The sequence below is a fragment of the Micromesistius poutassou genome (assembly GCF_964030765.1).
Source record: "Micromesistius poutassou genome assembly, chromosome: 9".
NCBI classification, from domain to species: domain Eukaryota; kingdom Metazoa; phylum Chordata; class Actinopteri; order Gadiformes; family Gadidae; genus Micromesistius; species Micromesistius poutassou.
In genome coordinates, this window is record NC_140279.1 from 12,590,198 (window position 1) to 12,616,881 (window position 26,684).

The 26,684-nt window shown below is 44.7% G+C and overlaps 2 protein-coding genes and 5 non-coding genes across 7 annotated transcripts; 1 reads left to right on the plus strand and 6 right to left on the minus strand.

Moving 5' to 3' along the window:
- Window positions 1-4,605: 4,605 nt before the first annotated feature.
- Window positions 4,606-7,385, plus strand: b3gnt7 (UDP-GlcNAc:betaGal beta-1,3-N-acetylglucosaminyltransferase 7; the record flags this gene model as incomplete). Its single annotated transcript, XM_084472580.1, has 2 exons — window positions 4,606-4,691; window positions 6,134-7,385. The coding sequence occupies 2 exons, from the start codon at window positions 4,606-4,608 to the stop codon at window positions 7,383-7,385; spliced, it is 1,338 nt and encodes a 445-aa protein (XP_084328706.1).
- Window positions 7,386-13,135: 5,750 nt separating this feature from the next.
- On the minus strand, window positions 13,136-20,279 carry ncl (nucleolin). The gene is made up of 16 exons (XM_084473356.1): window positions 20,177-20,279; window positions 19,132-19,227; window positions 18,907-19,018; window positions 18,702-18,803; window positions 18,275-18,382; window positions 17,926-18,063; window positions 17,670-17,753; window positions 17,364-17,487; window positions 16,828-16,964; window positions 16,351-16,477; window positions 15,924-16,063; window positions 15,642-15,771; window positions 15,004-15,137; window positions 14,615-14,741; window positions 13,958-14,250; window positions 13,136-13,853 (listed from the first exon to the last, which is right to left on the minus strand). Exons 1-16 carry the CDS (start codon window positions 20,195-20,197, stop codon window positions 13,783-13,785), a joined length of 1,944 nt encoding a protein of 647 aa, XP_084329482.1. The 5' UTR covers window positions 20,198-20,279; the 3' UTR covers window positions 13,136-13,782.
- LOC311353738 (small nucleolar RNA SNORA57) lies at window positions 15,381-15,507 on the minus strand. Its single transcript, XR_014637113.1, has one exon. It is a non-coding gene; the product is annotated as a small nucleolar RNA SNORA57 (small nucleolar RNA).
- LOC311353733 (small nucleolar RNA SNORA57) lies at window positions 16,151-16,285 on the minus strand. The gene has a single exon (XR_014637108.1). It is a non-coding gene; the product is annotated as a small nucleolar RNA SNORA57 (small nucleolar RNA).
- On the minus strand, window positions 16,626-16,760 carry LOC311353734 (small nucleolar RNA SNORA57). Its single transcript, XR_014637109.1, has one exon. It is a non-coding gene; the product is annotated as a small nucleolar RNA SNORA57 (small nucleolar RNA).
- On the minus strand, window positions 17,139-17,273 carry LOC311353735 (small nucleolar RNA SNORA57). Its single transcript, XR_014637110.1, has one exon. It is a non-coding gene; the product is annotated as a small nucleolar RNA SNORA57 (small nucleolar RNA).
- LOC311353736 (small nucleolar RNA SNORA57) lies at window positions 18,451-18,585 on the minus strand. Its single transcript, XR_014637111.1, has one exon. It is a non-coding gene; the product is annotated as a small nucleolar RNA SNORA57 (small nucleolar RNA).
- Window positions 20,280-26,684: the final 6,405 nt, after the last annotated feature.

The window sequence follows — 26,684 nt, forward strand, 5'->3', positions numbered from 1 at the left end:
AAGATCCAGCTGTGGCAGCTGCACCACTGGATCAATAAACAGACCCCCAACCTTTTATCACAAGACCAGCACAGTGCGTCGTCAACACACGCGCATTTGGCCCAAGATGACCACCTTGAACAGATGTATCTTTTTATTGAGAATTATATTTTGCATTGGTCTTGAAATAGGTGATAGCTTCACAATCCAAAAATTAAACATTGCAGTCAAGCAATCCTAATTACTTGCTAATACCATACTAACTTAAACACGTATCAATGGTGTTGCCTTCATATGCCAACATTCAGTGTTGGTGTTGAACTCTTCCATTGACTTTCTCATACTCCAGTACTTGACAGTACTGATTCTAGTCTCAGGAATTATCTGGGGGAAAGGATTGAATGCTAAGAAAGATGGCTTTTTTACTCGTATAGGTACTCGTATACAGTAGCCTGGTAAACTGTTGCGATACTGTCTGAGTGGACTACATACTAATTGAAGTTAGAAGGGTAGAAAGCATAAAATCCCTAGATGGTGTCATAACATTCTCGGTTGGTCCCTCCGCTGTGTAAAGGAATGCATTCGGTCAGAGCACTAATTGCTCTTGTGGGATTGTGCACTGACTAAAGGTTAGAACTGAATTTTTTTTTTAAATGCTGAAATATACTTTCAATGTGCAAATGTTTGTATCGTCGGGTTGCGTACCCAGTCACATTTCCTGGAGTACATAAAGAGGCTATGTCATAAAGGATGCTGATATGGCAAGATACGGCAAGATATGGCGCCAGGCAAAGAACATACTCAGCAGTAAACGCTGCATTGGTTGCCAAACTGGTCCTTGCAGCCAAATTCAAGGAAATGAGTTGGGGTGGGGGTGGGGGTGGGGATGAGGGCAGCGCACACGACAGTGTGACGCACGTATACCAGGTGTCCAAGCAACTTTGCGACGCATTTGGCAGCCGCTCTACCGTCCAGCGGTCGTGTTAACACACAGCAAAGGGATGCTCCCTGTCAGAAGAAGACAGTGTTGAAAGATGAAAGCACAGGGCCTGTCAAAAAGGCTTTTATTTATGGCATGCCTTTGGAGACCTTCAACAATGGACCTGTACATCCACAGTTGGGTCTGTCAAATACAAACACAGTGTCAATGTTTTGCCATGACACAATGTTTCCCTTGTCGCATTTGCACACTTTTCTTATGTTAAAACATGTATTGACTTTCCTGTGCTGCAGTTTCAAAACATGAGGGTACGTCTTGAAGACCAAAGACCACAACGGATGTCACCAGGATCAGGTGCAGCAGTTCCCAGCTGTGTTTTTCAGTAGATGGCCCCGGCGCAACCTAGTGATAAAAGGTCAGGAAAGACACGTTTCCCGCCCCCCCCACCTCCCAGCCCCCAGCTAGTTCTATGAAACCGCTCCATCCCAGTGACCTGTCCCGTGCAGCTGTCTCCCTCTCAGCTAACACTGGGGGTTGGGATCTTCAGAGCCCGTCCTTTGTAAACACAAACGCCATCGTTTTTTTTTTGTACCAGGTTGAACGTCTGATGCCCTTACAAACCCTTTCAAAATCAACCCTATAGTGATGTCACACATGGGAGTGTCCACCGAGAGGTAGCATGGAAAGATCAGCCTACCCGATGGTACAGTCCCTTTAGTTGTTTGGTATGTTGATCACATTGGAAATGGAAACAGTTATTGCACTCCCGTGGCCAAATAAGCCACTATTCTTTGGGGTTTGCCCACTTATTTTTACGACGGTGTCTTCACTTAATGGCCATGGCCCCTCTCCAAACATATAAAGATTATAGCTCAGTTTGAATTCCACTTTCCCCGTTTTTGACCTTTCTCTAGAAAGCAGCCAAAAGCACCCCGTAAACGACAGCAGGAATGCAGCTTGGTTGACTCTGGTCAGTACTGCTACTACTACAGTAACAGGCAGCTACGGGTGAGTGTGGTGGGTCACCGATGTTAAGGACGTTCTAAGGCCTCTCTTAACAGGAAGGAAATAACAGATTGGTCAGCATCTGTCAAAACATGGCCTTTATCAGTTCAAAAGGCAGCCACACTCGGTGCCTTCCTCTGGGCCTTCCTGCACATATGCCAGGTGACGCCAGTGTGGTTAGTGTTTGCATGAGCAGAAAAATCACAGGAACACACGCACACACTCTCGCCAGTACAGCAATATTCCTCACGGGAAGCTGTGGTTATGGTAATGTGTCAATCATACATTGCTGAGGAAATGACTCAACGTTGACTGTCAAAATGGAGCCTGCTTGTACAGCATTGAGTCATTTTCGTACAAGCCACGAGATTCACCTGTTTTCAGAAATGTTAAGAAAATGTCATTGTAACAACAACAAAACACAGAGCGTATTTGTGAATGAAACGGCAGTGGGGTAAGTGGAGTGAGGGAGGCACCAGGCGTTTGCATTGCATCACAGATGCACTGATGTTGACAGTTCAGTTGTACACATCTCTCTTTATTCCATCAGACTTCTGTCTCACACATGCAGAAACCTCCTCACTCAACGACAGTGGTGACTGTGTGGAATAGTGGGAGGGGCATGATGGAAAGAGAGAGAGAGAGAGAGAGAGAGAGAGAGAGAGAGAGAGAGAGAGAGAGAGAGAGAGAGAGAGAAAGAAAGATATGGCCTCAAGCAACCTCTTTTCTTCTCTGGCCTTAAATTATTGGCCTGACAACCTAGCAGTCACATGGGGCCCCAAAGTTTTGACCAAGAATCGGAACCTTCAGTCTTGCTGTACATCCAAGAAGGACACACATGCACGCCCACACACACACACACACACACACACACACACACACACACACACACACACACACACACACACACACACACACACACAAACACACACACAAACCCTTGACAAAGATCACATTGCTTTCCGGGCTAGTAGTTGACTGGAAATCAGGGTGGAGGGGGGGGGGGGGGGGGGGCGTAAGGCAATTCTACCTGTTGCCCCTCAGGTGTGTTACCTTCAACAAAGGATTAGCAGGCGCTCACGTCAGGCCAATGTTGAGCCCTGAGGTTTTCCACTTCATATTAGCAATACTACCCCCCGCCGCCGCCGCCACTGCCACCACCCACACCCCCCCCTCCCTACCCCCCCCTGTCGCTTCCCGCTTCCCCACAGCCGCTCACCTCCACTTCCTCATTCCTGTGCAGGACGGGCCCCCCGGGGGAGGAGGGGGGGGGCAGGTAACCCAGGAATGCGGGATTATGGGAACGGGAGCTGGGCGCAGAGCTCTTTGACACGGGGCGCCTGCAAACATGGGACTGTGGAGGGGGGGGGGCCATCTCACCTGTTTACACAACACCTCCACAAGACCCCGTCCCGCTCTCTCAGCAGGGGAGCTTTTGTGCTTTTGTTTCGTGTTTATAAGGAATGTCTTTGGGGTTTGAGGTTGGGGGGAGGGGAGGGAGGGATATTCAAACATATAGATCTCCTTAGTAGTGTATCAAACTGCATGATCAAACTTCTTTGATTGAGCTGCTCTTGTGGAGAAGAGGTCCAGATCAAAGCAAAGCCGAACAGAAGGTATTGCAGAAAACATTTGAACGAGAGTGTGTGTGTGTGTGTGTGTGTGTGTGTGTGTGTGTGTGTGTGTGTGTGTGTGTGTGTGTGTGTGTGTGTGGGGGGGGGGGGTTGGATGTGTGCGTGTGTGTGTGTGTGTGTGTTTGTATGTGCGTGTAACATGTGTAGCAAAATAAAAAGAATGAAAGCTCTGTTACAGAGAGTATAAAGACCGAAATGTGTATAACATCTCCTCGCTCTTGCCAGCCACTCAGCGCTTAGTCACAGAGCGGCAGAGTAAATAAACGCAGAGGAAATACAGCCGAGGCAACAGGATACACATGGCGGCGAGAAGGATGGACCACAGGATCTAGGAAACAGAGAGAGGGAGAACGAAGAAGGATGAGGGGGATTCAGGATCACAGCTGTTTGTGAGAAGGAGAAAAAAATGGTGTTTTGAAGCACAGAGGAACATTTAGTTTGTTGTTTGGTTTGCCCCTGCCCTGAAGAGGCAGCGAACAGCTGTTTTACCCCAGACCAGGGGTTAAGTGCGGTTGTTGTGGGTGTCTGTACTGAAGGGTAAATTAATTAGCATATAAAGAAGACTAACTTATCGCATAGCAAACTTATAATTGAGAAGGGGTGTCTTTTAGTTCTGTCTATCAGATTTGACTTACAACCTAATTTATTATCAACATTTGTCTATTTTTGGGGGGCAAATGATGATAATAAATATTAAATTACTGTAAATAAGCCGATGACTAAGTGCGCAATTTGAAAGAGTCAACCTAAAAAAAGAAGGTCAACTCAATTTAGACCACGTAAATTGCCCTTAGCACAGCGCGCCAGCCAATGATCTCCGTACAGATAACGGACTGCTTATTTACATACGACGCAAGGGGAACGTAACGGGACGCAGGCTGGCTGTCGCCTCAAAAGAGCCTGCGCTTCCCTGCCGTCCCACGGAGGGACGGAGGTCTGCAGAGCAAAGGGACTCTCCTCTCCGGATCATCCAAGAGTTACCGCCACTGTTGGATTCACCGTTTTTATGTTTATTTCGAAAGGAGTGATTTTAAGCATCCTTCATTTATGTGCTCAACAACGGGATCATTCGTTTTTATCTACCGGCTTGCAGACATTGTTGGTATTAAGTGGTTCAAAAAAAGACAGAAAATGTAAGTAGGCTATGTTTATTTTTTGTCAACATGTGTTTTTCAGCTTTTTCAATGACTTTTTTTCAATTGTTTTTTTATTGAGTTTTTTGATAGTTAGACTAACGTTACTGAGGAAAGAGTGTTTGACTTTCAATGTGAATTAACGTGGATGAGAATAACCTTCATCCATAACGCATTCGATATTCAAGCTTTGCTCCTCGGGGAAACTTTCAATGCAAAATAAAAACTGATATCGATTATGATTAAACCTCGTTTTCGCGTCCTATTGGACGTACAGTCTTATATTATACGGATAAACGACAGGTATTCCTATTATAAAATTGTCATTTGTAAAGCTTTTTTATTTACACCCACTATCAAAAGGTGTGGAATGATATACATCAAATACACATTTTCAGCCACAAAGTTTAAATTGTATCTTATAATCAACATTATGTGCTAAACATCTTAAGAAGAATAAGAATGTGGTTGTGGAGATGCCCAGAGATTTTCGATTTAGACTATTTTCAATTGCACAATGTATAAAGGCTGACATGTAAGTTATAGCTGCTTTCTTTCTTTCATTCTTTATTTTATTACTTTCTTTGTTTTCATTTCTGTCTTTCTTTCAGTTTCACACATTCCTTCTTTATTTCTCTCATTCAGTCTTACTCTTTCTTTCCTCATTCTTTCTTTCTTTCTTTCTTTCTTTCTTTCTTTCTTTCCTTCTTTCTTGCTGTCTGTCTTCTTCTTCTCGTAAATTGTGTCCTTGATATTTACTCAAAGTTTATAGATAAAACCACAAGTATTCCCCTTAAGGCAAAGCAAATATGGAGTTCCAAAGCATATTGTGTGAGGGGCGCCATAGGCAAGTCATTGCAAGCAGCAGACAATGAGCTCAAAGACTCACTTTTAGAACCAAAACAGAGAAACCAAAAATTACCTGCAGCCCAATAAATTAAGAACAAGATATGGTCATTTACCTTGTCGTGAAAAGAGCTTACTTATTTTGTAAAGCAAAGATAAGCTTTCCTTTTCTCAGTGCCATGATTCACTGTTCGAGATTAACTGCTCTTTGACATTCGTGGCGCTGGGCCTTTTCAAATTAGCCCTGCCCTTAAGCACAGTATGCTAATTGCCTTTCTTGCCAAAAAAAAAACTAATCAATAACAGTGTTTGGTAGTCTGAAATTCAATGTAATTCTACTTGAAAAAATATATCGTTGCTATTAAGTGGTTTAAAAAATGATGATGTAAGTATATTGATTTTGGATACTATTTGGATACTAACTATTTATCGACTTCTTCAATTGGAAAAGTGTACATTATGAAGATAGTTGGACTACAGTACTGGGGAAAGAGTGTTTGACTTTCACTGTGAATTAACATGGATGGAAATAGCCTTCATCCATAGCGCGTTCAATACTCAAGCTTTGCTCTTCTTCTGTGAAACTTTCATTGCAGGAGGATCAAGCGTGACCGCTGGAGGATGTACAAGGGCGTGAGCGTCATGTTCTTCCTGGCCGTGGTGGCGCTGACCATTGTCCAGAGGGGAACCATCAGCGGCGGGGAACCCTTCCAGCTGGAGAGGAGGCAGGCCCGGGCGGACGTGGGCACCGCCGCCGTGGGCCTGCCGCGGGGCTCCTCCCAGGGCATGAACAGCTTCTGGAAGGCCCACCGGCAGGAGCCCTCACACGGGGCCCTGTCCACCACCACTGCCCCGGAAGAGCCTCCCCTCTACCAGGGCCGGAGCCCCACCACCTGGGACGTCACCACCTCCAACTGCACCCCCAACCACAACATCTCCGGCCGGGACTGGTTTAAGGGCCTGCAGGGCAACTTCCAGGAGTTCCTCACGTACCGCCACTGCCGCTATTTCCCCATGCTCATCAACCACCCGGAGAAGTGCAGCGGGCACACCCACCTGCTCATGGTCGTGAAGTCTGTGGTCACGCAGCACGACCGCCGCGAGGTCATCCGCAGGACGTGGGGCAAGGAGCGGACGGTGCGGGGCAAGCGGGTGAAGACCCTGTTCCTCCTGGGCAAGCCGTCCAACGAGGAGGAGCGGGCCAACCACCAGAAGCTCCTGGAGTTTGAGGACTACATCTACGGGGACATCCTCCAGTGGGACTTCCTGGACAGCTTTTTCAACCTGACGCTGAAGGAGACCCACTTCCTCAAGTGGTTCGACACGTACTGCGGCCAGGTGCGCTACATCTTCAAGGGGGACGACGATGTGTTTGTGAGCGTGGACAACATCCTGGAGTACCTGGAGGGCAGCGGGCACGCCAAGGGCCTGCTGGTGGGCGACGTGCTGTTCAAGGCCAAGCCCATCCGGAGGAAGAGCAACAAGTACTACATCCCGGAGGCGCTGTACAACAAGACGTTTTACCCGCCGTACGCCGGGGGCGGCGGCTTCGTGATGGACGGCCCCCTGGTGAGACGGCTCCATTGGGCCTCGGAGACCCTGGAGCTGTTCCCCATCGACGACGTCTTCTTGGGCATGTGCCTGGAAGTGCTGCAGGTGACGCCCGTCAAGCACGACGCCTTCAAGACGTTCGGCCTGGTGAAAAACAAGACCAGCAAGCTGAACAAAGAGCCCTGTTTCTTTAAGGGCATGATCGTGGTACACAAGCTGCTGCCACCGGAGCTCCTACGCATGTGGAATTTGGTCAACAGTGACCTGGTCTGCTCGCGGAAAGTGGGGATCTTATAGCCGGCTGGGAGGGCTCCGGGAGACGGAGCAAGACGAGACTTGAACCGGGAGGAGGCGATGAGCGATGGAGAGAGGATGCAAATGTTACCCTTCAGTTTCCGGGAAAGAAATTATCCTTTTTTTTGGAGAACACGAAAGTGATTCTTTGTTTTTTTGGTCTAGTGGCATCCACTGCATTCAAAGTAAATAATAATGTTGATAATAATATGGAGTTTTATAAATCAAAAATATTTATAGTCTTTTTGCATTTTTTTGAGGCAAAACATTGTCCCAGGACCACTTTCTGTGGATTATTGACACAAAGCCCTCCTTCTTAACTGCTCCACAAAATGATGGGACTTTTGCAGCGCCTTGCACATAGCCTTGAATTCATACCAGACTCTCTCCACTGGAGGAAAATGGCCTTGGTTGAAAGGGAATAAAATCACTACCATCTCTACCTACCTCATGTTTCTACCAGTCTTGGGTTTTGTAGGTGGAGACCTGGTAAACATTAACACACTATACAATTCAGTCAGATACACACTCTTCCGTCAAATTCACGCTATGTAATCAAGGTTATAGTGGATTTATTTCTGGTGGTCATCATTGCAAATCAATCATTAACACACCTCAGAGCTTTGTCAGGCAGCCCTTGTTGAACGCATTGCTCTGACATGGAAACAATGGCAGAGAATGTGCACTATGCTTCCCCGAGCTGTCGTAGCCGCAGCGAGCTGCTCCACTATGATGAGGGTCCTAGACCTTATTTTAACCTTGTGAAATACGACTTTATCTTTACATCGAGTGACCGACGTGGGATTTATGTTTCAAACGTGTTTGCTGTCCACAGATTTGTATTTTTTTGCTGATATACTTGACATGAAACTAGGTAGAGGGTTTACAATGAAACTGTGAATTAAAAACTACTGCTGGTACTTTTTGGCTGACTTGCTAATTTAAACAAGCCCTAGACTAGTAATGGAACAGGGTGGTTGAGGGGTGGGGTAATAATTAATTTAATGTGGGCAACGGAACTGATGCAGTCTTCAATGATTAGAGTGAAGTGTTTAGGGGGTATGAGTAGACTGAACAATGTAAATACCTGTAAAAAGAAAATCCAACTGTACATAGATCTTATTTGTAAATAAATCTTCAAAAATCACACTGTCATTGTTATTTCCTTCCCAACACTCACAACCTTGCTTAGTTTTGCTTTCCGTGTTCCGTGTTCCGACCTCCTGATTGGCTACAGGTATCGATGTACCATCCTCACGAGGTCAACAAACAAAGGCGGCCATGACACTGGATCTAAATGTCGACAAATGTTGAGCATATCGGTTACCCAGTACTGTATAGATAGGGAAGATTGTTGGAAGATATTAATTGTTGCACACAATATATGATTTAACAATGGTACATCCCTATGCGCCAGAGTATGAGTTCCAATTGTAATGCCTATTCCAACTGTGAACAATATACTGCCAGCTGTCTAGTCTATACAATTATATTAGACATTTAATAATATAAATTGTATCATGACAATGAAAATACACTAAATTAAATCAACAACTACATTCTTGCAATTAGTTTAAAAAAATTGTTGTTCTTCAAAGTTGTTGAGGTTTTGTGAACAGCCATTTGCAAAACTATCGTTTATCTATAGATTCAATGAAGCTGAAGACACACACACACACACACACACACACACACACACAACACAAGGTAATTCAACACAGAACAAATACAGCGCTCTTATTGTGGTGGAATTGTTCTCTAAGCATTTCTTTTCCTTTTCTACAAAGACGAGAGGAACCGGCCCCTCACTAGTGTAGAGTTTCATCTGGGATCAGATTAGGAGAGCATTTGTGGGACAATAAGTAGAAAACATAGGCAATATTGACATACACATACATGTACATATATCTATATCTATATATATATAGATGAAAGAGTATATCGTATTTTACTTATTTGTACTATCTTATGTCAAGATCAACATGAAAGGCAACATATTCACAGTCTAAGGTCATTATCAATAATGTTATCTAAAGAAAACAGGTTTTAGAATGCAATGTGTTTTGTTCCACTCAAGCGTGAGGTCATTCTGAAATACTACATTCTGAAACCCCTGCATTGAACCAAGCAAACCTAGCCAATTTGAATGCACACAAGAAGTTTCTAACCCTTTCTTTCAGAAATTACCCCTTCTGTCCCTTTCAATAAAAAACAGGTTTTCAGTTTCCCTAAAGCTTCCTCAAAAAACCTTTATCTCCTAGAGCCCAGGAACAAGGAACCTAAAACCCAACAGAAACAAACATTAGGAATACTTTTTTTTCCCACGAGTGTCAACGTTGCAAGCAGAGGAAAACACACAACCTCAGCCACTGCGACACATAGGTGAACCTGTCATTATGGGTCCAGGTGTGTGAAAATGTAACATATCCCGCATCCACATCCACTCATCGTTCACTATCTCCTACAGCTAAACATCTGCTGACCGTTTGGCTAGCTTCTAAAGCTATACATCTGCTGATCAGTTGGTTAGCGCCTACAGCTAAACATCCGCTGATCATTTGGCTAGCTTCTAAAGCTGTACATCTGCAGATCAGTTGGCTAGCTCCTACAACTAATCATCTGCTGATCAGTTGGCTAGCTTCTAAAGCTAAACATCTGCTGATCATTTGGCTAGCTCCTAAAGCTACACATCTGCTGATCATTTGGCTAGCTCCTAAAGCTACACATCTGCTGATCATTTGGCTAGCTCCTAAAGCTACACATCTGCTGATCATTTGGCTAGCTCCTAAAGCTCAAAATGGATGGATGACCCGGTGGTCACCTCTGTGTGCACGCACAGACCGGCAGCCGCAGGTCTGTCGACAACAACATGGTAAAGCCCTTTGAGGTCAAAGGTCGGAGTTCAACCCCTTTACACCAAGTGTAGAGGGGGTGTATTTGTTCTTCCTGTGGACAACATCAAAAGAAGAGATGCTAATGGGTGGATTGGTTGAGGTTACTTTTACGTTCTCATTGTGTAGTGACAGCACTCTTATAACTGTCAACCATAAGAAGAGAAAGGAGTGGTTGAACTTTAATGCTTTCCAAAAAACGTGCTAGTGCAAAGTGTTCTGTAGCCAATGGGTGGGATGTAGAGGATTTAACTGAAAAGTCAGAAAGGCACACCCCAACCCCGGCTGGCATCACGGTCCACAGATCAAAAAAATTGTTTTTAATGACTGATTTCCTCTGTTTTTAATTAAAGATTTTCTCCCTCTGTGAATATGAACACCAGGTTTATTGAACTGCAGTCTGAGTTCCTCTGGTTCGGAGGCTCCTACAGCACACCACTCTAAATACTGAAACCATGCCCTTGTTTAAAAGACAACAAACTTGAAAGGAGCCCGAGAGACAGATGGTCCTGTTGGGGACAGGCTGTGTTTAGGCGACAGTGAGGTGTCACATTTGCTCAGAGATTCAGCATTTGTTGACTTGTTCAAGAGCCAGGAAATGCGGGATCAAAAACAATCATAAGGTCCTTTGTTTCAGACAACGATAATGTACAGTAGTGCACAAGTATGATTGGGTTGGGTTTTAAATGTGCTATAATACATGTATTTCATAAATAAATAAACTTGCACACCAATTAACTAATCACCAAATCAACTCAAACTAACAGCAGCATGCATATAGCTCTATGAGCCTATATAGAGTCATAACGGGAGGTCTCTGAGGTGAAGATAAAAGCAGATTTCCAGCAGAGGCTGGACCATAAAGTCGTATTCGGTACGACATTCTGAGCAACAAGACAAAGATCTTTTCGTATGAAATATAAAGATAACTTCTACTTTAAGACCAGTTTGCACACAAAAAACAGTATTTGCTTTGGTAAAGCGCTCAGCTTTACAAATAGATTAGCCGATTAGGATCATATACTGTATCTCACTGTATCCAGAAGGCATTCACCAGGTAAAATTACCACTCACTCACCCTCATGAGTTGCACATACATTGGTAATATAACACTAATTCTCTAAAGCCAGAGGAGAATTCTAAAATTATTCTATATGTCATATGGTATATTCCTCATGTCCTTGTCTTCCCATTCAAAACCCTTCTCCAAGACATTTCTGGTAGGAATCCATCCTCTGTGTTCTTTACAGGCTTTACAGTGTAGTGTGTCCTATAATGTCGGCCTGTGAAGCCCTCTGAGACTGAAACCCATTTAGGGCTACACATATCCAACTCTCTAGACTTAGTTTCGGGACATTTTGGGGGCTGGCTAAGTCCTGACAGCAGGGGGACTTAGCCAGTTTTGTTTGCCAGTGCCTAGAATAAGACGACAGAGCAGAGCTGTCTTTCTCCCTCTTTCCCTTCCTCCCTCCTGCTCTCTGAAACCTGTGGAAGAAAGGAGCATGTGCATGGGACTTCAAAGTACTGCTCTGGAACACCGTGCCATGGACAAAGCTCCATTGTTGGGTGCTCTTGAAGCAGTATAGTTGGATAGGGCTCTTTTTACGTCAGTGGCATTTTCTCAACCGCTCTCCACAATGTGATTTTCACACCCCTTTATCTGTTCTCGTTCAATTGTTGGATGATCTTAACCAATTTAATAATTTCTCTGATAACCGGACTATGAACAAGTCGGACATGAGTACTATCCATGGAAGCGTGAATAAATGTAGGTTACTTTGTACGGGAGACAGAATAATCTGCAATCTCTGTCCCCGGACTAGGCTGTAGGTGGTGGTGGTGGTAGTAGTGGGGGTGGTGATGGCATTCACCAAGCCATCAGTGGTGGCTCCTGCGCAGGCACCTTCTGGGACAAAGCTCCCTGTTCAGGTATCGGGTCTACATTAAAAAACAGCCCACCCCATTCTCCACTGACATTGGTCAGGAAGACGTGCCAAGTACATTAAGCTTAATGCAATGATCCAATTCTGTGCCCGTTCAACAGCAGGACAAACTACTGAACAGCAGGGACTGCATTTTGGGTGACTTAATTGTAAAACCAAACTCAAGTTTGAATGCATTTAAGACGTTTACATTTAATGTGTGTGGACTAGGCCTGATTCATTTGATGGTGATTTTGAAGCCCGATCAGAATAATTCTTGACAGAAATATGGTATTCCTGTCCGTAAGAGCAGATAAAAATAGGCCTCATATTAGTACGCCAACACAGAATGTTTAGATCCTTAACTGATTCTGCATGTCCTGATGGGCTCCATTTTATTAAACATGCTGTAGGCCTTTTTACATTAGGTATTGGCACTTGAGACATCATTCAATATTTAATTTTTTCCAAACTAATCTGCGTACCATTTAAATAGCCCCTTAACCAATAAGTAATTGACAATTTTAGGCTGGGACTTATGTGATAACCCACATGTTATTGAAACAATGAACCGACTGACAGACTAGGGCGTTGTAGACAGTAACGGTACATCACCAAGCGGTATACACACAACTGAATTCGCTGTTAATGCACTACTCAGCGCCATCTAGTGGCATTACAGCACCATGGCCATTTAGCAGCATCCATTTTTTTCTTCATTTTTTTTTAAACTTAATCAAGTACATGTAGGTGAAGTTGAACCCTTCTAATGATCAATTTCATACATTTTACTAACCCTAGACTAATTACCATTCCACTTGTAGTGGATTGTTTATTCAAGGCTAGGGCAGAATTGAGGGCAAAAGCAATTAGATAAATGTTACACCAGAATAAGCTCAGTAATAAGTAATCTGGGTCAGACGCGCTGTATTCACAACAATGAGAACTTGAGACATTTAAAAATCACCACTTACAAGGGTTTAATCACGTGAAAACCTTTACATTTTCAGATGGGAAAATTAGTCAATGCACTACAAATATTTTATGTTACATATCTGTGCAATATCATGGACTAGTGCCCAGACTCATTGACTGCCACCCGACAATTCATTAAACTCTTCAACAAGAGCCTAAACACCCCATACATCACAAGTCCTAACTTCTCCATCAGTTACAAAATTCCTTGCACATTACACAGTAAAATTCCTGCATCTACAGTTTAACTAAATATAACAAAAATGTTGGGATACAACACGCACAAAAAGGTAAAACAAAATTATACAGTTCATTTAATGTACAAGGTGTATCTGAAAAGACAGGGAAACTTTGCGGGCAGCAACTCATGATCGTACTATTGGTGAAAAAAAAGCAAAAAAAAGCAGAAAAACTCTTTCCGGGGGCTGAAAGAGGCCGATAAATGAGAGCTAACCACCCTCCCTCCATGGAGGGAAGGGTGAGTGGAGGGGTGTGGCGGTGGGGGTTGAAATGCCCACCAACAATTAAATATATACCAATGCTTTCTGGAATGTCCAACGGCTCTTAAAAACTGATGAAAACCAGAGTCCATTCAACAAGTAAAATAGACGCTTAGTCATCAAACTTGATCTTCTTTCCCTGGGGCTTGCCGAAGCCTCCACCGCCCCCACGACCTCTACCACCTGGGGAGATAAAGACAACCGGCGTCAGCTCACAATCTTTCACTTAATCATTAAACCGCAAAAACACTTTGTATTCCCTGATGCAGATCAAGTTCCAAGCCTACCTCCGAATCCACCACCGCCGCGACCACCGAACCCTCGGCCGCCTCTATCTCCGCCCCTTCCACGGCCGCCACCGCGTCCACCAAACCCACGTCCACCTCCAAAGCCTCCACCTCCACGTCCACCTCCAAAGCCTCCACCTCCACGGCCACCGCGCCCGCCACGGAACCCGCCGCTCTCACCCTTGGGCCGGGCGTAGTCGAGGGTGACCTTGGTGCCGTCGACCTCTCCCTCCGCCATGGCCTCTTTGGCGGCCTTGGCGTCGTCCTCCGTGTCAAAGTCCACGAAACCGAAGCTATCGGGTGGGGAGAAGAAGTCGGTTTAGTTTCATCCGTCGACCTCGAGTTGCAAATAAGTTGAACCAATTAAAGCTGTGGATAGCTTCTTTTTTTTTTTTTTTTTTTACATTCTATTCAAATGTAATCCATATAATATCAATCATTAACATTGATTAATAATTATGAGTCATTTCCATAAAATAAACTTCCTGTGGATTTTGTTTCACATCAGACATTGGTGACTCCCACAAAGGTTTAGGGAGCCACCTGATATAATGCGACTTGATCTACTTCTCTTTAAAAATCCGACACGCCATTAGTTGACATGGGGAGGTTGCGAGAAGATGTGAAGGCAGAGGCCAACAGGTCTTCATGACGTACCATTTAGATGCTCCCGTCTCTCTGTCTGTGACCACCCTAGAGCTTACAGCTCCCTGGAAGGCCTCTCTCAGGGACTCATCTGTGGTGTCCTCAGAAAGACCCTTGACGAACAGGACTTTGGTGGGACCTGAGGGTAGAACAGCAGAATAGGTCAAGACATGTAAATTTAGCCTAGCGCCAACAAGGCCTGAACATCCATCCCCTATATTGCCAGTTTTAAAGCTAGGGTAAGCAGTTTATTTTAGACTCATTTGGTGTAATTTGTCTAATTGAATTTCAGCAACCAAAGGCTGTCAAGTACAAGCTAGCTTACTCTGGCTGGTACACCAACACTAGCTTTAATCCCAATTTCCTGAGATTTTTCTAAAATCTCAATTTAAGTTATGTACCTGATTTGTTTTGGCCTCCGTCTCTGCTTTGGCAGAACTCCAGTCGGACCATGCGCCCCTCGATTTCTGTGTTGTTGAACTCCTCCAAGGCTGCCTTTGCATCCTCCGTGTTTTCAAAGTCCACAAAGGCGAAGCTGCACAGGGAAAAGAAGTATCTGTCAGTTACACTACATCGAGAGCGTCAGGGAGACCATGCTCTAAATCAAACTTTTAGATATAAACCATTAAATGTGCAAATAAATGGCTTAAGATTTATTTTTCCTATGTATGCTTCTGTTAGACCATGAGTCAAGCATGCAAGACCCTAACTAGTTTGACTTGCACACTTCAAATTAAACTACTCAGTCCACGGTTCTACAAGTTCCCTGGCCTTCTAAGCATGTACCAGCGATTGAGGATAGATCCGGCATACGAGACAAGGCCGGCACCGAAAACATAGCATTGAATTTATTCTACCTCCAAACACGAATACTGCACAACCACGTGTATGCCAAGAAATGGAAGGGACAATTCATTTAACAGCGCCAGCAGTAACGTGCTGCCTCATACAGGCGATTATTTTCCATATGTTCAGTTCTGTTATGCCAAGATGCAAGCATGTAAGAACTATTTTGACTATGAACAAGAACTCTGCTTACCCCTTGGGTTTGCCATTGTTCTGGGGAATTCTAATTGATGTGGCCTTTTCGAAAGTCGCTTGAAGTGCATCTTCTGTGGCATTGAACGAAAGATTGTTGACCATCAAGGTTTTGCATGGCGCTGCTCCTCCTGAGAAAGGGTAGAAGGCCGATTAGCACTGCGGGGTTATGGGGTCAGGGTCCCAGCTACCACAAGATTCTAATTTGAGCATCAGAAGTGATGTTTGATTGCGGTGGTACCATGGTGGTTGTCAAGACGCCAAACAACTGGTTGATGCTTACCTGCAGCGCCCATTTTGCCTCTCTGACTCTTTTCTCCTACGAAGTCGACTGTGATGGTACGTCCCTGGACCTCTGCCCCCTGGGACACCTCCAGCATCCTATCAGCCTCCGCCTCCGTCTTGAACTCGATGTAAGCAATTCTGTCAACAAAATCATGCCAGTTTAGAAATTTGAAAGACTACATACAATATACTTTTGTTGTCAAATGCATCTAAACTCCAAGCTAAGAATGTACCAGCGATTGAGGATAGAACCGGCATATGAGACAACGCCGGCACCGAAGACATAGCATTGGCTTTATTCTACCTCCAAACATACATACACGAGTACTGAGCAACAGCATGTATGCCAAGAAATGGAGGGGGCAGACTTTTTTTCTATTCACCACATGGTCAATAAATAAACAGTCCTCTGAGGACAGACTAACCCTCTGTTTCCACCCGACTGGCCTTCGGGTACTCTGATATCAACGGCACTCTCAAAGCCCTCCTTCAGGTCATCAGCCGTGCAGTGGAAGGGAAGGTTTTTCACAAACAGTGTCCTTGAGTCCCTATCTGAAAGGACAGAACAGCAAGTCAGCAAACTTTTACTATAACACTAATTCAGGCTTCCCCAAAGGCAGCAATACTAGTGGAGCAGACTGATTTACTTTCAAATTAAACTAACTCAGTCCATGGTTTTACAGGTTCCCTGGCGTTCTGAGACTGTACCAGCGATTGAGGATAGAACCGGTGTATGAGACAACACCGGCACCGAAGACATAGCATTGGCTTTATTCTACCTCCAAACATACAAACACAAGTACTAAGCAACCACGTGTTTGCCAAGAAATGGAGGGAATGACAATAATTCAGCTTCAAAAGTCCCAATATAAACCTAGTAGTGATGTACTATGAATAGTTACCTTTTTTGTCCCCGGGGCCTGCTTCTTTGCTGCGGGCTTTGTCTAGCTTGATCTCCTGACCCAGAACCTTCTTGCCACTAAACTCCATGGCCTTCTGCATGTCCTCCTCAGAGGTGAAATCTACATAGCCGAACCTCCTGTTTGAGCAAGACAACAAACCATCAATACACCTTCTCCAGATATAGATCATGTTTGAGAAAGCTTTAAACTTTTCGGGAAAACACAAAATCTCCAGCTAAATCTATGCTCATGTTGAATTAGGTGAAATTACACATACTAGCCACAGTTCTACGAATTCCCTGGCTTTCTAACAATGTACCAGCGATTGAGGATAGAACCGGCATACGAGACAAGGCCGGCACCGAAGACATAGCATTGGCTTTATTCTACCTCCAAACATACAAACACGAGTACTGAGCAACCACGTGTATGCCAAGAAATGGAGGGAATGAAAATAATTCAGTTTCAACATGGCACATGGCAGTTTCAACATGTAACCGCCCCCTCCAGCATTTAACATGCTGACTCAAACATACTTGGAGGCGCCTATCCTGACGTCTGCCACCTCTAGGCTCTTCTTGGAGAAGAATGTCCTCAGGGCATCCTTGAGCTCATCGAACTCCTTCTCTGAATTCAAGTTTCCCACGAATAGGCAGAAGGCTGCAGAGGAAGGAAACAGCAAAAGTCAGCTTGGTTTGAGTGTGGTGTAGGGGATAAGAGAGTCCCGACAAGACTCAGAACATTTATAAAAGGTGACATCAAAGATATCAGTATTAAGTCCCTTGTGATCATCACTGACTGTCAAATGTTACTAATAAAAATGGTATGGGATTCAGTCTTACCTTCGCCTTCTGTTGCCTTGGCCTTCTTGGCAGGTGGTGTGTCCTTTTTGTTGTCTGCCTTTCTTTTGCCAGCTGCTGGTGCTTCTGTAAAACAAAATTTTATTTAGCGACATTGTCCTGCATAGTTCAGTATGCGAAGAGTATATTACTGCAGAAGTGCCTAGAGAACCACTTTTATTTCAGCTTCACCCAACAGATCCAATGAATATGGTCTAAGCCAAGTGGTCCATCATTTGCAGCCATGCCATAAACTCACCCTCTTCCTCATCATCTTCATCGTCATCATCATCATCATCGTCATCATCCTCCTCCTCAGACTCCTCCTTGGCCTTCACCATGCCAGCCTTCTTAGCCTTGGCAGGGGCTGGAGCGGTGTCCATCTCCTCCTCTGATTCTGAGGGTCAAATGGTGGGTCATGTTAGTAACCCATTAACCCAGACCACCAAACATTTACTCTGCCAGCGAGAGAATGTCAGAATACTCAAAGAGGTTGACTTCACAAACAAGTCAGAATTAAGTCCCTTTGTTGATCATCACATGCTGGTTACAAAGTGGGCAGAAGTATTCATAACTACAAATGTGCTTAAATGAGAACGAATACACACCATCCTCATCATCGTCATCTTCCTCAGACTCCTCAGCAGCAGGGGCGGCCTTTGCCGCTGGCTTCGCTGCGGCCTTCTTTGGTGGTGGGGCCTCTTCCTCAGACTCATCTGGAACGTTGGGTTTTGATGAGTCAATGAGCTCATTGTCATCATCACAATTTACACGTCCAGGCTAAGAATGTACCAGCGATTGAGGATAGAACCGGCATACGAGACAAGGCCGGCACCGAAGACATAGCATTGGCTTTATTCTACCTCCAAACATACATACACGAGTACTGAGCAACCATGTGTATGCCAAGAAATGGAGGGGTAACTTAAAATACAATGGTATGCGTGCACCCATCACATCGATTTTGAATCCACCCTGTAAGTGCTTTACATCCGGACGCTCCCAGGAGTTCATAGAGCCCATGAATGTGCTTACCATCATCTTCGTCATCTTCCTCTGAAGATTCTTCCTTCTTTGCAGGGGCAGCTTTGGCCTTCACAGGGGTTTTCTTGGGTGGGGGGGCCTCCTCTTCTGACTCTACAGAAGTAAAATTCATCGTCAATGGACATGCAGTGATTGCAACCAGCACCCAAGTCAAATTAAGGCACACTTCACTATTTTTTTAAATGCATTTATTTACCAGAATCGTCTTCGTCGTCATCCTCTTCGACTTCTACTTTGGGGGCTGCTTTGCCATTTTTAGCTGGGGTGGCCTTGACTGGCACTTTCTTCACTGCCTTTGGTGGAGGAGCCTAGGGGAGAAGAGGCGGTATTAAAAAAAAAAATCTGCTTTGTCATGTCAAACCATGTATAAGCAAATTTAACCGAAAAACTACCCAAATCCGACACAAATCCCACTACTTGCCTCTTCCTCCTCGCTGCTCTCTTCCTCCTCACTGGACTCTTCCACTTCCTTTGGGGGCGGGGGTGCCTTCTTCTTTGGTGTCGCCTTTTTAGCGGCCTGAAGTAAATAAAAAATATGCGAAATTAAGCCATGGACAAATTAAGAAAGACATGAAAATGAATAAACACGGAAGGGGCTTAATGGTCCATCTTCGCCTTGCCTAGATGTGGTTTCAGGTGCGTCTCTGACATTCGGCGCACGCGCCAAACCCACGTGGAGCACACGGGGACCCTGAGCTAACTAGCATGTTAGCTCTCCAGGCTTTTTAAAAACACACGAGGGATGGTGCCTTTTAGAGGCATTTATATCTGCACTTACAACCACCACGCCTTCTTTAATTAATCGAATGCACAACAACCCATCTCCAACCATGGGCCACGTTTAATGAATATGCCAGTTTAAAATATATATATTATATCCGGAAGGACAACGTTGTTTCCCGTAGGTAACGATGATGCTAGTGCTACTAGCAGGCCGACCAACACGTGTCGTTTATTACAATACATTAACGGGTTTTATAACAACGTTGATAAACTAAGACGACACCAGTCATATTTGTATCAGACAACCCAGGGCATCAGCGGGTTTAGGAACTTTAAGAGCAAAACCCCTGCGTCGACATAACGTATGTAGGCCATTTTGCGGGGCCGGCGGACTGAGGGCCTGGCAGAGCACGAAGGGGGAAACCAAATCCAACATGGCTGATCGGGCCATGTTAAAGTGTTCACATTCAATGTGCGTTATGGCCTCATTGTCGTTTTCGAGCAGTGGTAACAAGAGCCTCTTTGGACCACGGTGCACCACTAGTACTATGGACAGGTTGATAAAACATTGCTTATTAAAACAATAATAACGTCCGAAATGTCTATGCCCTGATTTAGCTTTAAAAACTGCACAACGCATTAACTTAAGGGGACAAGGCCGTTTTTTGCAAGCGTAACCCACAGCATACACCCATTAAAAACATTACAATAAATGATCGATAAATAAGTGGAATGAGCCTTACCTTTGCTGCTAACTTCACCATGGTGATCCTTTAGAAATTAACTTGGCGATAGTGACTATATGGGTTGAGGTGAATGCACGTGGTCCTGCTATCTTCGTTGGGCATTCAGATAGAAAGACAGAAAGTCCGGAGACGCGCTTAGTACTGCCCTGCTCTCAGCGCGCTCCCCAAACCCCGCCCACACCGCCTTCTCCTCAAATCACATCTCGCACACATGCCTGCGCATTTGGTGTCATTGCCCCTAGGTCTGCTTGCATGGGGAACACATGCTTTAATTTTTAGACATTATTATTTCTACATACATACATACATACATACATACATATAAACGATTCAGAGACTTTTCCCGCACATTTTGATATGCAAATTCGTTGATATGTATAAAGACCGCTTAAGGATCTTGCCTTCATATACCAACATTTTCCACAATAATTTTCTTAATTCAGGTTGTTGTTCGTCACCAATAACAGCTGTTTACTTCCAACACGTGGTTTGCTGGCGACCATCAACCATGTGCGCGTGCATAATCGATGTGTTTCAAGCATGTGCTAGAAGCATGCATGTGGTTCAGGAAGTAGGGCGGGTTGGCTGAAAACCAGAAGGTTGTTAGTTCGATCCCCGGCTCCTGCTAGTTGAGCGTCCACAGGTGTCCCTGAGCAAGACCCCTGTTAACTGTTCCGTCGAGCCTGCTGTCGCTTGCATGGTTGAACCAGCAGTCGGTGTGTGAATGTGCATCAATGGGTGAAAGTTAGGCAATATTGTCAAGTGCTTTGCGTGCGCACTTTATAATAGTAGTCCATTTAACATGTACTAGGACGAGTTTTACTATACTTGTTGTAAGTTGTAACAATGAAACATCAATCAACATTAAAATCGAATATCGTTTTATTAAACTTTCGAATATATTACAATAACACAAGTAAAGTAAATTACACAATAATTAAAAGGCATCTCCATTAGTTTGTTTCCAGCATGTCCTTCTGGTATAAAGGGTTGCTGCACTCACTGTCCAATACATTTTAAATCCATGCTTTTTGCAACACATGTTTAAAGATTAAACCTCTTGATGTAGGCTTTGGCAAAGAGTCATGTGACTATATGGTTATGCACGTGGTCCACGTTGGAGATTCAAATAGAAAGACAGAAAGTCCGGAGACGCGCCTGCTCTCAGCTCGTTCCCAAAACCCCGCCCACACCGCGTTTCCCTCCAATCACATCTCGCCCACATGTCTGCACAATGCACATTTGGTTTCATTGCCCCCTTGCTGCATGGGGAACACATGAGGTTTTGATTATATACATTACTATTTCTAATATAAAGCCCAGGTTCAATTCGATACGATGCAGCGACTTTTCCGGCACATGTTAGCAAATTTGTTAATATGTGTTATAACTGCTTCAGGGTATTGCCTTCATATACCAACATCCCCACAATCATTTTTCTCAGTTCAGGTTCTTGTTCGTCACAAATAACAGCTGTTTACTTCCACCACGTGGTTTGTAAAGCGGCCATGTGTAAGCGGCCATCAACCATGTGTACTAGTACCAGGACAAGTTTTACATCATTTGTAAAAATGAAACAAAAAAAACAACATTAAAAGGGAAAAATTATATATATATATATATATATATATATATATATATATATATATATATATATATATATATATATATAATTACACAAATACATATTCAAATACATTTTGTTGTAGGCTTTGGCAAAGAGTCAAGCAATCAGAGGAAATCTGTCACGCCCACTTGATGATACTTTAGCAGCCCCTTAGTCAGTAAGTTAGGCCTTTAAGCTCCTTAGGGAGCACAGGCCATTGCTGAAACCCCTCCATCCTCTCCGGTCTTGTGTCTTCCCATCCAGTTGTTGCCACGACAGCCCTTCCCCCCTTCTCTCCTGTTCTGTGCTTCTTCTCAGGTGGTTCTAGGTATTCCCCCCTTCCCCCTCCTCCAAATTTGGTTTTCCATTGTTCCTTGTTTCCTGAGTTCCCATAGGTTGGCATTTCACAAAATAGGTTGGGCCAGTAGATTTCCTAGGAGGTGTCGTAGGCAGCGGTTGGTGAATGTCAGTAGCCTGTCAGTACCTGACATGCAAAGCTGCTCTGAAGGATGAATTGGGGACTGGAAAGGTGGCTGGGATAGCTCTGAGGACCGGCGAAATAGGAGGAGCCATTCAGGAGGTAGAGGGCGTAGAAGGAGCCATTCAGGAGGCAGAGGGCGTAGGAGAAGCAGTTCAGGAGGTAGAGGACGTAGGCAGAGCCATTCAGGAGGTAGAGGACGTAGGAGGAGCCGTTCTTGATCCTGGTCGACTCCTTGCTGAAGCTATGCAGGTGATAACAGGAACATTAATTATAATTATTAATTAATTATACGACTACTACAAAAAGAATGAATGAATATAAGCAACATTTGTTCACTAACCGACCCACTTCACCCTCACTATGCACACTCTGTCATTAGGACCCATAGCAGAGCTGTCTCACCTCTCATGGAAATGATGAAGTAGGGGTGTCCAAGCATCTTGGAGCAGCTCCACCTGTCCACTAGATCGATCTCCAGACGGAGACAGAGCCGTTCAGGAGGCCGGTGATGTAGGAGGAGCCATTCAGGAGGCCAGCCTCGTAGGAGGAGCCTTTATGGGGGGGGCGGCCACGTAGGAGAAGCCATTCAGGAGGCCAGCCTCGTAGGAGGAGCCTTTATGGGGGGGGCGGCCACGTAGGTGGAGCCATTCAGGCGGCCAAATGCGTTCAGGAGGCCGGCCAGGTAGGATGAGCCGTTCAGGGGCCCGGCCAGGTAGGAGGAGCCGTTCAGGAGGCCGGCCAAGTAGGAGGAGCCTAGTCCCTGGGAAGATAAAGTGGGACCAACATGGTCAACATCTGCACATGTATCTCATTGAACAAGAAGAAACAAGAAAATACACTTCAACAACATCAATCCATTTAACTAAATGTGGATTTGAACTGAAAATTGTTAACCAGAGAAAATGTCAATGGGTATCAACTGCAACGCAACAAGGGTTAGGGTAAGGGCTACTCACACGAGAAGCATCCACCCATCACCATGTCCTCGTCATCCTCAGCATTCTCCACCACAGGACCATGAGGGCGGCAGACTGATCCTGGTCGACCATCTCCTGGAGCTCCTTGCTGAAGCTATACAGGTGATAACAGAAACATTAATGCAACACTTGGTACAAAACCAGGGAGACAACTATTATGTGACTACTACAAAAACAATGACTAAGATAACCAACATTGGTTCACTAACCCACCCACTTTACCCTCACTATGCACACTCTGTCATTAGGACCCATAACAGATGATGTCTCACCTCTCATGGGTGAAATGATCGAATGATCAAATGATCTACAGTGAGGTAGTGTCCAAGCATCTTGGAGCAGCTCCACCTGTCCACTGGATCGATCTCCAGATGGAGACAGAGCCGTTCAGGAGGCTTGCGACCTGGGAGGAGCCGTTCAGGAGGCCGGCCGTAGGTGGTGCCTAGTCCCTGGGAAGACATGGTGGGACCAACATGGTCAACATCTGCACATGTATCTCATTGAAGAACATGTACTTCAACAATATCAATCCAGTCAACTGCAACACAACAAGGGTTAAGGTAAGGGTTACTCACACAGGAAGCATCCACTCATCACCATCCTCATGTAGGCCAAGTAGGAGGAGCCGTTCAGGCAGGGCGTTGGCAGGGAGAGCTGACGGGGTCTCAGAGGGTTCGGGCGAGTCTCTGCGGTGCTCTGCACTGCTCATCTATTTGGATGAAACAACAGAGAATGGTAGAATAAGGAAGAGTGAACTCTAGGGAGTCTAGGGAGAATACATATATTGCATCATGAATATATATATTTTGGATTGTACGTATGTCTTTAGTATGTGCTGGCTGTCGGACTTGTTTGAATATGAATATGACAATATTAATTATTTTTATCCACCACTAAATTTCGATAGAAATTGTTTGCAAATGAAAAGCTATTTGCATAACCAGCATTAAATGTTAGCTATAGCCATCTGTCTATTTTGTTATAAAAAAACATTTCAAACACTGCAAATGTAGGCCGACTGCCTGTTAGCCGATCTTTACTAGCTAAAAAGGGTCGATACAGTAAATAACAGAAATAATAAAGTGGGAAAGACTACCTATCCACTTTCATGATAACCTCCTCAATCTGATCCCTAACTGTGCTGCCCTGTCCCAGAGTGTGCCTTCACCTCTGCTCCTACCTGCCCGTCGTAGCCTCCGATCATCCAATCTGGACTTCTCAGGTAGCCTGGGGTGAATAAGAGTCCCGCCTCCTCTCCTCCTCAGCTGGCCTGTCACCTGGCATGCTGGGCCCCCCTAACCCGACCCCCCGCCCCTACTCCATCGGGGTGACGTGGGAAAGGAACCGCCGCCGGAATGCTCCGATGGCGCGTCGAAGGATGTTTCTTATGCCCTTCCCCTTGGGTTTCTCCGTCTTGGCCTTCCGCGTAGTCCCTGGGAAGATAAAGTGGGAGCAACATGGTCAACATCTGCACATGTATCTCATTGAAGAACATGTACACAACATCAACAATATCAATCCATTCAATACTGACAATATGTCTATATTGTCAATGTTATCTGATCATGTGTGTGACTGCTATTGACTATGTATGTACTTTCATTGACTATATGCACTTTATTTGTACAGTTTCCTTGGGTACCTTAAAAAAAAAAAAAAAAAAAGTATCATTATTATTATTAACTAAAAGTGGATTTGGGTTGAAAATTGTTAACCAGTGAAAATATCAATGGGTATCAACTGCAACACAACAAGGGTTAGGGTAAGGGTTACTCACAAGGGATGCATCCAGCCATCACCATGTCCTCGTCATCGCTATCCCAGGCGATCTTCGCCCCAGGACTGTAGCGTTCTTCCTCCACTGACATTCCAATCGGTGGCCGCTAAAGAACGTGAACGTGATTAGTTTTAAAGAATGACCACACACTTCAATAGTCCTCCTGAAAGCTGTGTTTGGCTGTGTTTATGCTGAGTCGTACTGGGGTAGCTGAGGACAAGTCAAGCAGAGTGCCCGTTTCCTGACTCCCTTGGTTCTCAGACTGGTCCTGATCAACCATGAGGGCAGAGGACTGATCCTGGGCGACCATCTCCTTGAGCTCCTTGCTGAAGCTATACAGGTGATATTAGACCATATTAGACCTACTAGAAATCAATGACTGAGATAACCAACATTTGTTCACTAACCCACCCACTTCACCCTCACTATGCACACTCTGTCATTAGGACCCATAACAGAGATGTCTCACCTCTCACAGAAATGATCTGCAGTGAAGTAGGGGTGTCTAAGCAGCTTGGAGCAGCTCCACCTGTCCACTGGATCGATCGTCAGACATGCCTGAAACAGACACACACAAAAACAAAGAGTTATCTCTTGGGGAGATGGATGAAAACACGGTAACAACATGTAAGGTCCACACTGACAGGTTCTCGGTAACAGTGTCTCCTCAACTCCAATTAAAGACGGAATTGTTCCAGAGGGAACTGGTTAACCATAGACATGAGCAGTCCACCTGAAGGCTGTACAGCTACAAACACCCCACTTACCTCCATGAGTTGAGCCAGCAGGGGTTCTGAGCTGTTGTACTTCTCCAACAGGTCGCTGGGAGGATTCCCTGTGGGCAGCGGCTTCACAGGGTATCGCTGGCCAGCAAAATACTGCTGCTCTTGGAGGTCAGTCAGAGGCCCTGGTGGGGAAATGTGGGGGTTAAAACAGCAAATGACAGGAATAGAAATGAGTGTCCTGTGACAGGACACTTATTGCATCATGAATATATATATATATATATTTTATTGTACGTTTGGATGTTAGAACAGCAAATCAGAGAAACGCTGCAAACGTAGGCCAACTGCCTGTGTAGGTAATCTTTCAAGTCAAACTAAAGAGGGTTGTAACAGTACATGATGACGAATATGAAGGATGATGATGTATAATAAAGGAGGGAGGAGTACTTACCGACTTTCATGATCACCTCCTCGATCTGACCCCTAAATGTGTTATCCATGAGGAGGGGCTTCCCAGTGGCCATGAATGCGATGGTGCATCCAAGGGCCCACACATCAACAGGTCTAAAAGAAAAAGCAGAACGAACCATGATGCAGTAGCAGTGCTAAACACAGCTCAAACCAACGAGAGCCATGCAGCTGTAATAATAATAATAATACATTTTTATAGGCGCCTTTCATGGCTCTCAAGGACACCGTACATTAGAAAAACAGATATAAAATCAGAAACAGATACACAAGAAACAATAGAAATAAAAACAAAAAATAAAAACAGTTAAAATAAAGTGGACAATGGGTAATGGTGATGTGATGATGTGTAAAGGGAAGATCGAGAGGGGTAAGCAGATTTGAAAAGGTGAGCTTTGAGCTTTGATTTAAAACTGGGATATGGAGTCAGTGTTGCGGATGTCAGGGGGTAGTGCATTCCAGAGCAGGGGA